Source organism: Mobula birostris, chromosome 1, assembly GCF_030028105.1.
Source record: "Mobula birostris isolate sMobBir1 chromosome 1, sMobBir1.hap1, whole genome shotgun sequence".
Lineage (NCBI taxonomy): Eukaryota > Metazoa > Chordata > Chondrichthyes > Myliobatiformes > Myliobatidae > Mobula > Mobula birostris.
Genome location: NC_092370.1, coordinates 40,369,970 through 40,385,874, shown reverse-complemented (window position 1 = coordinate 40,385,874; position 15,905 = coordinate 40,369,970). Strand labels below are relative to the sequence as shown.

At 39.9% G+C, this 15,905-nt stretch overlaps 1 protein-coding gene across 1 annotated transcript in view; it reads right to left on the bottom strand.

The window, feature by feature from the left end:
• Positions 1-1,324: 1,324 nt before the first annotated feature.
• cyp7b1 (cytochrome P450, family 7, subfamily B, polypeptide 1) overlaps positions 1,325-15,905 on the bottom strand; it is a 195,030-nt gene continuing 180,449 nt past the window's right edge. Inside the window, exons 5-6 of the mRNA XM_072254449.1 lie at positions 13,827-14,005; positions 1,325-8,574 (exon numbers count right to left, since the gene is read on the bottom strand). Of these exons, the coding sequence (XP_072110550.1) occupies positions 8,284-8,574; positions 13,827-14,005 (470 nt within the window). The 3' untranslated portion in view covers positions 1,325-8,283. The remainder of the gene's footprint in view (positions 8,575-13,826; positions 14,006-15,905) is intronic.

Genomic DNA, 15,905 nt, shown 5'->3' with positions numbered 1-15,905 from the left:
TTCCAGAGCACAACATGATGAATACACTTCTTTTCAAATATAGTCCTTTTATGTATATGAGAGAGTTGGATTAGATCTATTGAATGTTAAATTAATTTCATTGAGAATACATGTTGCAGTTCTTCGGTGCTCTACTGAACCACTAGGGCAAACTATGGAGTGATGAATGGTGGTGGAACTCAAAGCTGAGTCACTGGTCTTTGGCCGACGTTTGATACTTCCAACACTCACCAATATCAAGCTGCATGGTAGTGAGCCAGTTTATTAAATCACAAGGGTTGCATTGAAAGCATGGTGTCAATTCAGAGAAAACTCTGTGGGATCTGCTCACTGTTTTCGTTGCATTGTGGTCTGCAAAGAGTTGCCTTTAAAAGTTCTGATTTAGGGGACATAACTTCAACTCTTTCAGAACACTGCTGCTGGACGTCTAACTAAAACCACGCAGAAACAGCATATAATTCCTACGCTGCTTTAGTTTCCTGTATCATTTAGAACTGATTTTAAAGATCTCCTACTTGCTTCTTTTTAAAGCTCTTAATTGTCTGGGACCAGAGTACATCACAGAATCATTTTTGTTTAATCCCATTGTAAAACACTTTGAATTGCAAAGTACTCTATAAATAAATTATTATTATTATTATTATTATATTTGGCTCAGAACTGCAGGTTGTAAATCTAGGTGGTGAGTTTTGGCAGTCTAAACTTGCTTGAAGGTAAGGTAATCCATAAGTAAATAATTCACAAAATGCATGGTTTATTATTCCTTCCCCTGAGGAAGGAATCTCTGAGGAGATGAGATTGAACAGAGCGCATGAAAATTGCATTCATTGAAAATTCACTTGTTGCTTTTATTTGTACAGGCTTCTTTGTACCTTCATATGAGTTCAATAAGAAGGGTATACGAATAGAATACAAAATCGAGTTCAGATCAGCACTGATAGTTATGCCTTTTAAAGCACAGTTTAGCAAAACATAGGACAGCGAGGGCACAGGTGTAAATTTAGAATGTAAAACTTTTAATTATGTAGACAACAGGCGGAGTTTCTTTCTAAATATCAATGATGGAGTTAACCCTTTGCTGTTTATTGAAGATTAAAAGCTTCCACCTATTCACAAAACTTACAAAAGACATTTACACTACATTTCAAGCCTCCAAAAGTGCCCCATCATGTTGCAATGGTATTGTTTTCCTCAACTATAAGGCCATTATATTTCCCCTTCCAAGTCCTTCTTCTTAGTTTTCACTTGAGCATTATTTGTTCAACTCAAATTACTAGTTTTCCTAGTAAAACACAAAAAGATTCCAGAATCTGACTGCGATAAATAACATAGATGAACAGATTTATTAAAGTATGTGTATGTACAAGAAGATTAGAACCATCTAAGGCACTTTTTACTGACAATGAGTTTTACAGATACTGTTTATTGACAACTTTTGCAGAGCATCATATTTTTAGAATCATTCACATGCTTTAATGTGATTCTTACATATAAAAGTGATTTCAAAGTATTACACACTGTTAATCTCTTACAGGAGTGAAGTAGTTTACTGTACTTATATGCTTGTAAATACTTTTTATTTTGTTATTACAACATAGTATAGTTATATACAGAAAATGTTTATGGAGGAAAAGAGTTTGTTTTCGTTTTGCATTATTCATCCTGTGCTTCACTGATTTTACTATCAGAAAAAATAGCGTGGAAAATATTACAGTGTTATAGAGAGATACAGCATAGACGCAGACCCCACAGCTCAGAAGGCTTGTACCAACCATCAATCACCCAGTTATAGCAGTTCTAATTCAATCACATATTGCATTCTTCCACACTCCTATCAACTCTCTGTGCCCTCCACCCCAAATTCTACTACCTATCCTGACAAAAAGAGAAAGTTACAGTTGCCCGTTAACCTGCCAACCAACATAACTTTGGGATGTTGGAGGAAACCAGGGCACTTTGAGCAAACCTACGCCAACAGACAAAACCTGAGGTCAGTGTTGAACCTGGGTTTCTGACTCTACTAGTTATGCTACTGTAGTGCCCATTTTAAGAAATAATGCCCATCACCTTAACAGATGATCTGATAAGGGTATTTTGATCCATGAAGGGTATAGAAACAGAGGGTAGAGTGAAACCTCCCAATGGCAAAGTGATCAAAAAATGGACGATTAGCAAAGGATCCAAGAATGATTTGAGAATTTTTTTAGGCACCCAGTAGAAAGGGTCTCTCCACAGCTTCTAGCTCATGATATCCTAACTCTGTGTACTATCTCTAACCTAAGACCCCAGTAAATCCAATGTTTCTGCCTGCTCTTGCCCCAACTGTACTCATTTCTTCATACCCAGTCTCCATCCTGTCTTCTCTTGTCCAACTTACAACTAAGAAACCTGTGCCTGCCACCATTGTGATAACTTCCAATTCCTTGGTCCCAAATGGTTCATTTTAATAATGATGTCCATCTCCATCACTCATCGAGAAGTTCCTTGTTTCTTTCTTTAACCAAGACCCAAGCAGCTCCACTCCACTAACAAATGTTCTGCAGAATTTGTTTTTAACCTCATCTACATCTCTTTTGATTTTTCCCACTTTCTACAATCAAATGAGCAGCCTTGGACACTCTCATGTATTTTTGCTGGCTTTATGGAATAGTCCATGTTCCAAGTCTATACTGGCAATTCCAACTATTTCTCTGCTATATTGATAACCGAATTGATTCTGCTCACTGAGGTGGAACTGATCAATTTCATCACCCTTCCACCCTGCACTCAAATTCATCTGGACCGTCTCTGACAATTCATTTCTTTTTGTTTATTTCTCTATATTCATCTCAAGAGAAAGATTTACTACTGACATCTTCTATATAACCACAAACTCCTTCAGCTACCCCAGCTAACCTCTTCCCACCCTGCTTCCTGTAAGGATGTGTTCCCTTTTTGCTCAATTTGTCTCCACTGCATGAGGCCTTCTGGTCTAGGGTTAGGATGAATATTTACCTACTTCCTGAAGGATGTCTTCCCTTCTAATGGAGCCCTCACACACATTCAAAGCATTTTCTAAATGCAATCTCTCACCCATCCTCTCCCTAGAGAGTATAGTGATAAAGTTCCCTTGGCTGTCACTTTCTTCTCACCAGCCTTTGCATCTAACATATCATCCTTTGCCATTTTTACTGGCTACAATGTGGGCACGTGGCCAAGTGGTTAAGGCATTGGACTAGCGAGCTGAAGCTCGTGAGTTCAAGCCCCAGCCGAGGCAGTGTGTTGTGTCCTTGAGCAAGGCACTTAATCACATAGTGCTCTGCGATGACACTGCTGCAAAGCTGTATTGGTCCTTGCCCTTCCGTTGGACAACATCGGTGTCATGGAGAGGGGAGACTTGCAGCATGGGCAACTGCCGGTCTTCCATACAACCTTGCCCAGGCCTGCGCCCTGGAGAGCGAAGACTTTCCAGGTGCAGATCCATGGTCTCGCAAGACTAACGGATGCCTTAAATGTGATCCCACCACCAGTTCTCCCCTCTATCTGCTTTCCTGATCCCTTCCCACCCACACCTCCCCCATCCCTCCTGCAACTGATTTCTGGGTCATTGAGATCTCTGCTGGGGAATAAACAGGTTCACCCGGACCCAGACATGACCAATATCCTTGTGAATAGGTTTGCTAAAGCTGAGGCTGAGGCAGACGGTATACAACTTGAGGCAGTATGTAGCAAGGCTGTGAGGATGGACACACAGGGCAAAATTGCAGTCGGTGGGATAACTGTGGGCCAAATCAAAAAGGGTGATGAATACAGGACTGAAGGTGTTATATTTGAATGCACGCAGTATACAGAATAAAGTAGATGATCTTGTAGCTCAGTTAAAGATTGGCAGGCTTGATGCTGTGGGCATCACTGAGACATGGCTGAACGAAGATCATAGTTAGGAGCTGAACATCCAAGGATATACATTGTATCAAAAGGACAGGCAGGTACGCGGTGGGTGGGGGTGGTGGCTCCGTTGCTACAAAATGAAATCAAATCCTTAAAAAGGGGTGACATAGGAGCTGAAGATGTAGAATCCTTGCAGGTAAAGTTAAGATGCTGCAGGGGTAAAAAGACCCTGATCAAGTTATATAAAAGCCCTCAGACAGTAGCCAGGATGTGGGACATATATTTCGATAGGAAATAGAAAAAGGTATTTAATTAGGGCAAAGGTATTTAATTAGTTAAGGGGATTTCAATATACAGTTAGATTGGAAGTAGCAGGTTGGAGCTGAATAACAAGAAAGGGAAATTGTAGAAAGCCTATCAGATGGCTTTTTAGACCAACTTGTGGTTGAGCCCACAAGGGAAAAAGTAATTCCAGAATGGGTGTTTTATTATGAACCAGATTTGATTAGGGAGCTTAAGACAAGGGAATCCTTGGGAGACAGTAATTATAATATGATAGAATTCACCCTTCAGATTGAGAGGGGGAAGATAAAGTCAGATATATCAGTATTACAGTGGAGTAAAGGGATTTACAGAGGCATGAGAGAAGGGTTGGCCATAGTTGATTGGAAGAGCATACTAGCAGGGATGACGGCAGAACAGCAATGGCTAGAGTTTCCCAAAGGTGCCCACCCCCACTCTTGATTCTACCACCTATCTAGACAAATGAGGAAATTTACAGTGGCCCTTTAACATGCCATCCAACACATCTTTGGGACGTTGGAGGATTTTTTTGCTGGCTACAGTCTGATCCCACCATCTTGCTGGGGGATATTCAAAAAGCGTAGGATCGGTGTCAAAGATGAGGAAGTATTATAAAGGGAAGATGAGGCAACCATGGGTGACAAGAGAAGTCAAAGACAGCATTACAAGCAAAAGAAGAGGGCATATAATTCACAAAAATTAATGAGAAGTTCGAGGATTGAGAAACTTTTAAAACAACACAAAAATAAAGAGTAAAAGAGAGTTGAGAATGGATAGAGTGGACTAGAACATAAGAGCAAGGATGTGATGCTGAGGCTTTATAGGGCATTGGTCTGACTGCACAGAGTAATGTGAGCAGTTTTGGGCCTCTTATCTAAGAAAGCATGTGCTGGCATTGGAAAGGAAGTTCATGAGGATGATCCTGGGAATAAAAGGGTTAACATATCAGGAATGTTTGATGGCTGTTGTTCTATTAGAAACATAGAAACATAGAAAATAGGTGCAGGAGTAGGCCATTCAGCCCTTCGAGCCTGCACCGCCATTTATTATGATCGTGGCTGATCATCCAACTCAGAACCCTGCACCAGCCTTCCCTCCATACCCCCTGATCCCCGTAGCCACAAGGGCCATATCTAACTCCCTCTTAAATATAGCCAATGAACCGGCCTCAACTGTTTCCTGTGGCAGAGAATTCCACAGATTCACCACTCTCTGTGTGAAGAAGTTTTTCCTAATCTCAGTCCTAAAAGGCTTCCCCTTTATCCTCAAGCTGTGACCCCTCGTTCTGGACTTCCCCAACATCGGGAACAATCTTCCTGCATCTAGCCTGTCCAATCCCTTTAGGATTTTATACGTTTCAATCAGATCCCCCCTCAATCTTCTAAATTCCAACGAGTACAAGCCTAGTTCATCCAGTCTTTCTTCATATGAAAGTCCTGCCATCCCAGGAATCAATCTGGTGAACTGGAGTTTGGAAGAATAAGGAGGGATCTCATTGAAACCTATCAAATACTGGAAGACCTGGACAGACTGGCTGTGCAGAGGATGTTTCCTATAGTGGGTGAGTCTGGGACAAGAGGGCACAGACTCAGAATAGGGGGATATCCATTTACAGCAGAGAGGAGAAGGAATTTCTTTAGCCAGAGGGTGGTGAATCTGTGGAATTCACTGCCATGGATAGCAGAGGTTGATAGGTTTTTGGCTAGTCAGAACGTCAAAGGTTATGGGGAAAAGGCAGGAGAATGGGGTTGAGAGGGATAATAAATCAGCCATGACGGAATGGCAGAGCAGACTCGATGGACTGAGTGGCCTAATTCTGCTCCCGTGTCTTATGGTCTAACCGTAGGGAACCTAATGCCCCACAAGCCCTTCCATCTCCTCCTTCACCACTGTGCAAGGATCTAAACAGCCCTTCTAAATGAGGCAGAGGCTTACTTACACCTCTTCCAACTGCTTTCGGTCCACATAATGTGGCCTTGTCTGCACTGGAGACAACACTAGACCAGGCAAATGTTTAACAGAGCACCTGAGCTCTGTCTGAAAGGGCATCTTGAGGTTCCAGTAGCACATCATTTTAACCACCTTTCCCACTCTCAGGTTGATCTGTTTGTCCTCACCTTTTCCACGCAAATTGGAAGAAAAACATCTCTTGGGTGGCTTATAACCTAATGATGTGATCATTGCATTTTCCTATCTTAATAACCCACACCCCCGTTATCACTTCCCACACAAATCACCATCCACCTACATTTCTTTGTGTTCATCGTCTCTATCCTCTCCCTCTTTCTTGCCCCACTTGTTCCATTTACCTAATATTACCCTCCACCACCTCATTCAGTTCCTTCCATCACCTCCCAGTCTCTGTCCCACTCACCTTCTTGTACTACTTTAGACAGGCAATCTTCCCTCTTCACTCTAAGTTCTGACTGATGCAGGGTATCAATTCAAAATGTCCACCTACATCTTTTACCACCACAGAAGCTGCTTGACCTGCTGAGCTCCTCCACGGTTCTATTTTTGTTTGAGACTCGGGCATCTGCAGTCTCTAGTATGTTGATAATTACAATGTGCAATGCACTGCCAGGGATCCTAGTGATGGCAAAGTTAATCACAGTGCCCAGGAGGGAGCTGGACAAATAATTGAAAGGGAAGAACTTTCATGGTTATAAGGAGAGGCCGGAAGTGGGACTAGAAGGATTAATTGTTTATCAAGACAACACAGGCTCAACAGATCTCTTTTGTGCTTTAAACATTCAGTGGTTCTGACCATCTGATTGGAAATTCCATACCAACTCCATTAAACCTGTTCCCATTTTTACCTCTCTATCAAACCTCAGCTTAAACTTCTCTGCTGTAACAACTTCCACATTTTCCCAGCTCCCCATCTACCAGAAGAGCATCCACACACAAATCTTTCTGCACCCTTTCTAAGACTTTGACATCCTTCTTAAAGTGTGGCGTGCTTTGAGTTAAATTTAACTTAGATGGAAAATAAAAAATAATAGTGTGTAGATTCTGGAAATCTGAAATAAAAACAGAAAATGCTGGAAACTCAGCACACTAGAAATATTGATCCCATTTTTCTTTCCAGTTGCAATCTAACCTATTAAAGCTCTCATAACCTCTTCTACTGTCATTTCAGCTGTCCTTCTACCTTCAAAGATACACTACCTCGAATATCCCTGTCTCTGCATCAATTTAAAATTCAACTATTTAGAAAAGAAGCCAAGATAATACCTCACAAATGGAGAGCATAAATCAGGCTTTTGAGTCTGCAAGGTTTTTCCGTCTGTTAAAAGCAATAATATAACACCTGTGAAACACCCTGGTTTCCTTGGCTGCGTAAGTCTAGGGAAAACACTCTCCGGTCCTGCCAAACTCATGAGATTCAGACGGCTCTCTCACCCCAAACCCCAGTTTATCTGGATGCTGTGTAATTTGCTACCCTGTTAATTAGTGCCACGAAATAACAGACAGTATACTGCATACAATTAAAGGAATTATATTTATGAATCTTAACTTAAGGGTTAGTAATGAAAACAAAAAAGAGAAGGCCCCATTTTAATTAAACAGTCAAATGTGCACAAGTTGAAGCCCATCTTGAACCTCCCTGTCACTAAGGGGCTGGGTCCTTGGTCTGTGTGAAAACTCACACCAACTTTTGAATGTTGCTCATAATCCATCTTGAACAAACGACTGGTTCTCCCCAGCGTCTACTCTCTTCATCTCCCGCCGAACAAAAGCCCCAAGACCAACCTCATTGTCCCTCATCAAAAAAACCTCCCTCCCCAGTTCCAGCATCCTATGGATGGCACACATTCCTCATCATCTCTTATCTTCAACAATAACCCAAACAGGCTGAAAGCAGAACTAATAGAACTGAATGAAATACATACCACACAACAGTAAAGCTGTGAATCAGGGCATTACACCTGTAAGTTGCTTTATTCTACTCTCCAAGAAAGAATACAAAGGGAATTCTCAAAATTTAGTATGCTAAAGCTACAGAACACTTCATTGTTTTTGTCAACTAAGTATCAAACAATACCCCAGAATAACTCTCACCGGTATATAATTTTATCACCCTAACTAGAAGTTTAACAAGCTTCCTCATTGGTGCAACTTATAGCGAAACTGGACATCAGATTTTGGCTGTATGACCCCTAAACCAGCACGGTTTTTACTTGGCATTACTGGCCTTTCCTCATGGATTATTTCGAGGTCAAAAGCAGTCAGCACCAGTGAAATGAACATTTTAATCTCACTGAGTGCATAGTATCTCCCAGGACACTTACTAGATCCAGAACCAAAAGGCATCAAATAATTCCGAAGTTTCTTTCCTCTTTTGTAAAAGGTGGTTTTCTTCATTCCATTTTCTATAAAACGGTCATACTTATACACCTGAAAATACATGCAAAGTGAGAATCAATATATGACGGCAAAAGAGGAGAGGGTAACATTTTGTCTGTGACTGTAGTTGTTTTTCTTACACACTCTCAACCATGCCGAAATGAGAAATGGACACTGGTCTTAGCTCTCAGCAACCAGACACTCTACCTGCATCCAGGTTCCTGAACCAGTGTGGATAACTTCACTCACTTTAACACTGAACTGATTCAATAAGCTGTGGACTCATTTTCAAGGACTTTACAAACTTAATGCTCTCAATATTATTTATTTATTATTATTACTACAATTTGTCTTCTTTTTCACACTGGTTGTTTGTCTTTGTGTGTAGGATCTTACATTGAATGCATTGTATTTCTCTGTATCTACTGTGAATACCTGCAAGAAAATGAATCTCATGGTAGCAAATAGTAAATAGTGATATATATATATATATATATATATATCTCTTGATAATATATTTACTTTGAACTTTGTGCAATTATAGAATTATAGGTTAGGCCTGCTCTTGCAGAAAAGGCAGATGAGAAACATGCCAGAGTCTGGCAAAATTTGTGCTCCAAAAAGTGTTTTGCAAGGAGAAAAAAATTGTGGAATATTGCTAAAAAAAGAACAGTAATTAAATTCAAAATAACATTCATGCAATTGTTTTCACTACATTTCAAAATTACATATTCTAGAGTAAATTTGTAAGTTTCACGAAGAATAGTATTTTCAATGGCCCATAGGGAAAATAAAACCATTGTATTTGTAACTCTTAAACTGGTTTGTTAATTTCATACACGGCATTGTTGCAAAAGATATGGGTTGCCATGAAATGTAGCCCTAAAGTGAGAAAATATCAGAAATGACTATGTAATTTCTGTTTGGTTTGGAAAGACACTGAAGGAAGTTGGAGATTCAGATTAACTGTGAAAACTCAAATCTGTCTATCGCAAAGTGGAACAAGCTGTTCAACTCTCTTTCTTACTTTCCTCTTTACTTCTGAATGCCAAGGATTCTATTAAGCTGTTGTGAAAACATTCAGAACTGTTAATGCAGTTAAATAAGTATTTCAGTAATTTTTAATTTTTTTAAATTGTTCAGGTTAATTTTGTCCAATATGTGGTGGACAATCAATTACTTTGTCAAATGTTGTTGATTTTTTTAATAATAATTGTGTTGTACAGTATAAATGAAAAGCATGCCAAAATGACAGAATATTTACTTCAGAAATAGATCCCAGATATAAAAAATTCATCAATTTATAGTTTTTAAAAACTCATTTGTAATTATCCTACTGTTCAGAGGTGTAAGCAGTTTTGTAGGAAAATCAAAATATAATTCCATTAAGTATAATTACTGAAATATATAGTAATGATATATGACACACCACATGCTGACATCAATCAAAGTGTTAACAGCCCATTTATAAATACCGCTCCCCACCACCCATACCATACAATCTGAACACAAGCTTTTGCCAAGACCACATAATAAATTTAGCACATATTGTTTGAGTGATAAGGTAGAGATAACATTTTAGATCTAAACCTGTATCATATTGTGCTTCATTGTTAATCTCTGCCATTCTTGGTGCACCAGATCAGTAGCAAAACTAGCAAAGGTTACAACATACAAGTTAATGATAGCACTACACACTACCAATTCTGGTCAATGGCTGAAAAATGGAATGGTAAATCACTATATTAAATACCATCCTTGAAGTCGAATATTCTTATTTTGATTAGAAAAAAATTTGCTATTGAACCATATCTAAATCAGCCTGGATATGATACAGCTTATTTTGCAGTGAAGAAAAGGCAAAACACACATCTGAAAAGGAAGCAAAACCTGATCATGAATGCTAATACAGTAAAAGGTTCTTTTCTCATGACTATCAATATGGGTTTATGCTACAAAGTATTCACTTGGAAAATACATATTCCTGCATATTCACTTTCAACATCAACCATGACTTTTGTCATAAGTACATGAAAATATCCTGAAGGAAAAACCAAAACTTTACTCTTGTTCGACAATTCCAGTACCAAAAAAAATACTTGGTATGCCAAAACAAGCATCACCTAAAATTGCATCAAAGCAGACTTTGGTAAGGACTTGGCTAATAGCCTAAATGTACATATGTGATTACCATAACTTATCTAAAAGCTGAATAATAAGCAATAGCATTGCAAGATGGTTCCAGACATCACATCAAATAGGATGGAAATGGAGAAACTTGAGAGTAGAATGGAATCCTTACAGGGAGCAGTGTCTCATCCCAATTTCTGTTTTCACTCATTCTCTACCCAGCCAGAATGAGAGTTCTCCTTGTCCTCAACTCCATCCCACAAGCCATTCAATAGAATTTCTCTGCTTCCTGGAAGGATTACATACCATTCTTCCAGTTTCACTGTCTCTGTACTATGTGCTCTGTGACCAGACTTCTCTGCACTAATACCTTCACCATATTCGACAGGCTCTCAACTATTTCCTTTCCACTTTCTGCACACCTGTTCTTAAACCTCCAATCCCCTCCCAGAAAACACAGACAAGAGATCTTTTCCGTACCTTCAGCCTCCCCAAGCCCGACATTTCAAGAATAATTTTCCATAATTTTCGTCAACTCTATTGGAATTCTACTCCTCGACATTCTTGCCCCTGACCTCCCTTTTCTGGAGGGACTCTTCCCTTTGAAACTCTCTTCCATTTCCATCAGTCAAGACAATGCTCAAAAGACTTTCCTAAGCAGCCATGGGAGATGGAGCAGCCTCCATTTTGCCTCTTCCCTTCCATGATTCGGTGAGCCAAACGGCCCCCAAGATTGAACGGTAATTCACTCAAGCAGTGGAGGCAGGCCCTTTGGTCCAACGTGTCTTTGCTGATTAAAATGCCTATTTATCTAGATCTCTATGCCCACATCCTCCTAAACTTTTTCTATCTACAGGTCTTTTGCCATTTCTGCTAATCCAGTGTACTGCATTTGGTGCTCATCATGCTGACTGAAATCAAATGCAGACTGTGACTGTTCTAGACAACAGCTGTGTTCACTCCACAAGAGTGACCTCATCACTTTAATTCTCCATCCCTCTGTCTTTTGGGCACTTGCCTTGTTTCAACAGCCGCAAACAAGGAAAAATCTGCAGATGCTGGAAATCAAAGCAACAGGCGCACAGAATCTCAGAGTCTCGGGTAACATCTTGGCTGGCGCCGCCTGCCCCGCTGAGTTCCTCCAGCATTTTGTGTATCTTGCTTGGTTCTAACAGTGCAATCTCACTCACTCGCTAGGCACATTGTAGTCTTTTAAATATAATATTGATATTAACAATTTCTGGTAATGCCTCTCACAGAATGCTACCGCACCATTTCTGTTTCAGTTTGCTTTTGTTTGTCCTCTCACCCTTATTGACATTTTGTAGCTGTGACGAGAATACACATAAATTAAGATGTTTGCTGGCCTGGGATAGCACCAGTGGCATCAGCAGTTGGTCTGCCACCTGTCCTCAGGGGAGGGAGAGATAAGGACCACAATGAAGCAGCATTTGGAGGTGTTAATGAAGGAGCCATCAGTCTGGGTATTGTCAAGATTGGCTCCCCCTTTGAACCCTGAACTGTTTGAAGTGATGGACAGGCGATCTGGAGATGTGTAAGGAAGGGACGGGGGAGAGAGAGCTGTCTAGAGCGGCTCCCCCTTTGAACCCTGAACTGTTTGAAGTGATGGACAGGTGATACCCCAGCAGGGGGATAAAAAGGGACAGATTCGCTAAGGCAGGACACACACGACACCACGAGGTAACGAGACCCTGGAAGCGGTGCCCCCCCCCGCAAGTTGGCGGGAGTCATTTTGGAAGGCTGGTGGCGGAACCAAGCCTTAAACGCACAGGGTGGAAAGGTACGATCAGCGGGAACCCGGTGTGTGTCCGCCCTTGCTTGGGTGCCGGGTTCACTGTAGAGGATCGACCGCATCTGGAGGAGGTAATAAATACTTGTTTTTCAATATTCAAAATCAAACACCTAGGCATATACTTGAAACTTGTGTAATTAATTTTCTGAAGTGGAATTAGTGTTCATTCCATTGCTAGAGTCCATAGTCATCTGGGAGTAGATTACTTGGATTCAGGTAACAATATTTATTTAGTTAAGATAAAGCACTGCATTTCCTTCGTTTTAATAAAGACTATGAGATTAATCAGCTTTTGGAGAAGTGGTCAGGCTGAATTAGTTAGCTGTGGTTTAATTTGAGAAGCACATACGGCATCAGTCAAAGTAATTCAAGTAAGATTCATAACAATGTTTGTGAAAAATTATTTTAACTCTGCAACATAAAATAAACAATATTGCATAGCTAAGATCCAGTGTTGGTTTGCCAAGGTTTAGTAAAATAAATATTTATTTCTAAACTAAGTATGAATTGGATCAATTTTTTTGTCCTAAAGAGAAACTGCCAATTAATACTAATAGGCAAATTTAATATATTCATAAGTGAAAGTACAATGGAAGGTCACTGTGAGAATAAAAAGATAGCTGCTGCTGAACCAGTCATCTCCTCTTTCCAACTTCAGACAATAATTTAGTGTTAATGCTAGTACCAGCAACAATTCACCAAATGCAATGTAGAATCTGATTGTATTTAATTTGCATGCAGGTGGTGAATCTCTGAAGCTACATTAAAGCTGAGCCAGGATGGATTAATTTCCAGTCTTTGATATTCATTAACTCTGGCTGCAGAGAAAAAAATACAAGGAGATGACACAATTACCCTCAGAGTTCCAGTGCAGAGCAATGGCTTTACAATCTCAAGCTCAGGCCATCATATCAATTGATCAAGAAAGGAGAGAATTCTTGTGAAGTGATATGAAGCAAAAAACCAGCTTGAAAAGAATTTTGTGTTAAACAGTGATGCCCTGGTATATAATTAGCTAAACAGCACAGGTTATTTGTTACTGCCTCAATTCTTTATTCTTTCATTTGGTCATCAAGTGATCCATTACGTGACAAAAGCCAAGAGTTTCCTTGATTTGAAGCCAATCAATTCACAGTTTAATGTTAATCCTTTCAAAGCAACACCACTCAATCTCACTGCCATATTCTCCAATGAGACAGTAAATTCAACAACCTGCAAGTCTTGGACCACACACCCTACAAAAGTTAAGAGACTTCTTTTTCTTCTGGAAGAAAGAGCAATGGGAACACTAGAACAACAGTCTTGGTTGTTGCTATATGTTTGCAGGAATAAAAGAACGTACATGCACAAAATCACATACCTCAGGATCTTCAAAAACCTCTGGGTCCATATGTAGAATTTGAGGATAAAACGCCAACAGGTTCCCTTTCCTCAGCTTGATTCCTTTTCCCTCCTTAAAGCTTACATTTATATCCTCTTTGACGAATCGGATGTTCATTGAGCAGCTGCATAAACGAAGTGCTTCATCTACTGCACTTCCTAAAAGCATGAGGTAAGAATGGATGAAAGGAAAGAGAGACAGAGAGAGAGAGAATGAATGAGAATGAGAATGAATGAGTACCAACATCAAGAATTTAGAAATTTCACCTCTGAGAGTTACATCACTTTTGTGTCCATAACTTAAACCTAATTCTGGGAATATCCTTAAAACTTAACATGGCTACTGAAACATAATTAAGAACCAGAATTTCTGCTTTCAATTTAAAGGAAGAAATGCAGCTTCCTGTCAGTAAAATTGGCAGGCGTGGGTTTTCAGATCCAGTTAGAAAGCCTGTTCAATATACAGTTACCATCCCATCCTTGAAGTCTCTATAAAGCCAACGTCCTTACTTTCCCAGTGGCCTTCACCTTTTGTTCCCTGCTCGAGAGATTTTATGGCTAATTTCCGGCAATTTATCCTGGCAGTTTGAGGGAGAATTCCTATGAGAATAATGTGCATAATTTGCGTAAATCATTCTGATAGAATGCATATCAGCATGTAGCTCCTGTCTGAGGTTGCAACACACACACTGTAATCAAAACTGACTTCTTTCTAACAGCATATCTGGAAACTGCACTTAGCAACTTGATTCTATCTGATTGTCACTTGAAAGTAGAAAAATTGAGTATCAGCCCATTAGATGACAAAAATTTGTAAAACTCATCACCTGTGTTAGAGGGATTAAAAGTAAGCTTCACTCATGATCTTGAGCACCAGTGGTGTTGTTAAAAAAAGGAAGTTTTAAAAAAAACTTCAAGTGCTAATGCAAAGTAAACAGCAACTGTTCTTTCAGTAAACATTAAATCTGCTACAGCGTGCACAGAAAATAAAGTGGCATGGGATGCTTTCTCGCAGTAGGTTTTTCCTTAAGCGTGCATTTGTCGAAAGGAATGAAGCTTCGGCCGGCTCTGTGTGGTCAGCGCGGTGATTCAATGTGACGTACAGTGAGTCTCTGCATATTCTTTTGGACTGCCTTCGTTACTATAATCAGGCAGAGTCAAATCGGTTTGTTGGTGACGAAGCCAGAACACCACTGCGGATCCAAAATGCAGGCTTGATTGCCACAAGGCACCTGACACGATAGATTCTAAGTGGCAGTGTTTTGGCAGCGAAACTTTGCAGTCTACGATAAAATGTCTACCTTCCACCCTCTTGCTGTGCGCAGCAAAAAGAAAGACATTGTGCATAAACCATTTTACTATGTGCTTGGGAAATGATAGATGACATGTGAAACATTACTGTTTGCCTAAGAAATCAGATGAAACAAATAGATAATTTCATGACTGCACTGCACAACTGTGAAAAGCAAGTGTAGTAGTTAGTGTACAAGCAACATGGTCACGTTCCATTGGCTGAGGTTCGCCCTGGCAGCATGGCAGTCAGAGCCTGATGCAGTATCACAAATGACAATTGGGCAAGCATATCTTACGTAGAAGTTAATCACGATAATGGAGCACAGAATGTCGCTTTGTGGTCAGATAGTAAGTGACAAAATCTGTTATAACTTACAGTACCAGCTACATGTTGGAGGTTAGGCTGCTTTGAGCAATCATGATGATAATTATTAAATGACGAAAGTAATAGATAGATTATGATCAGCAAGGAAGAAACAGAGGCTCCTGTGGTTTGAGCTGACAAAAGAATTTTCTGTGAATCGACTGCACACAAAAATAAAAACAAAATGCAGAAAATCACAATCAGTTTATTTTATACATTTAACATATATCAGAAGCTGACATCCAATTCTCTAGGCAGATCAGCTGGCAGCTTGAAAGTCTTCCATTCAGCACAAAGAAATACTGTAAATTATCCAATGCAGAGGGCAACATCTGTTTCTGTGCTATACCAAACAAACAGGCAATTTAAAGACTGTGATGACATAATCTGTAAATACATCCC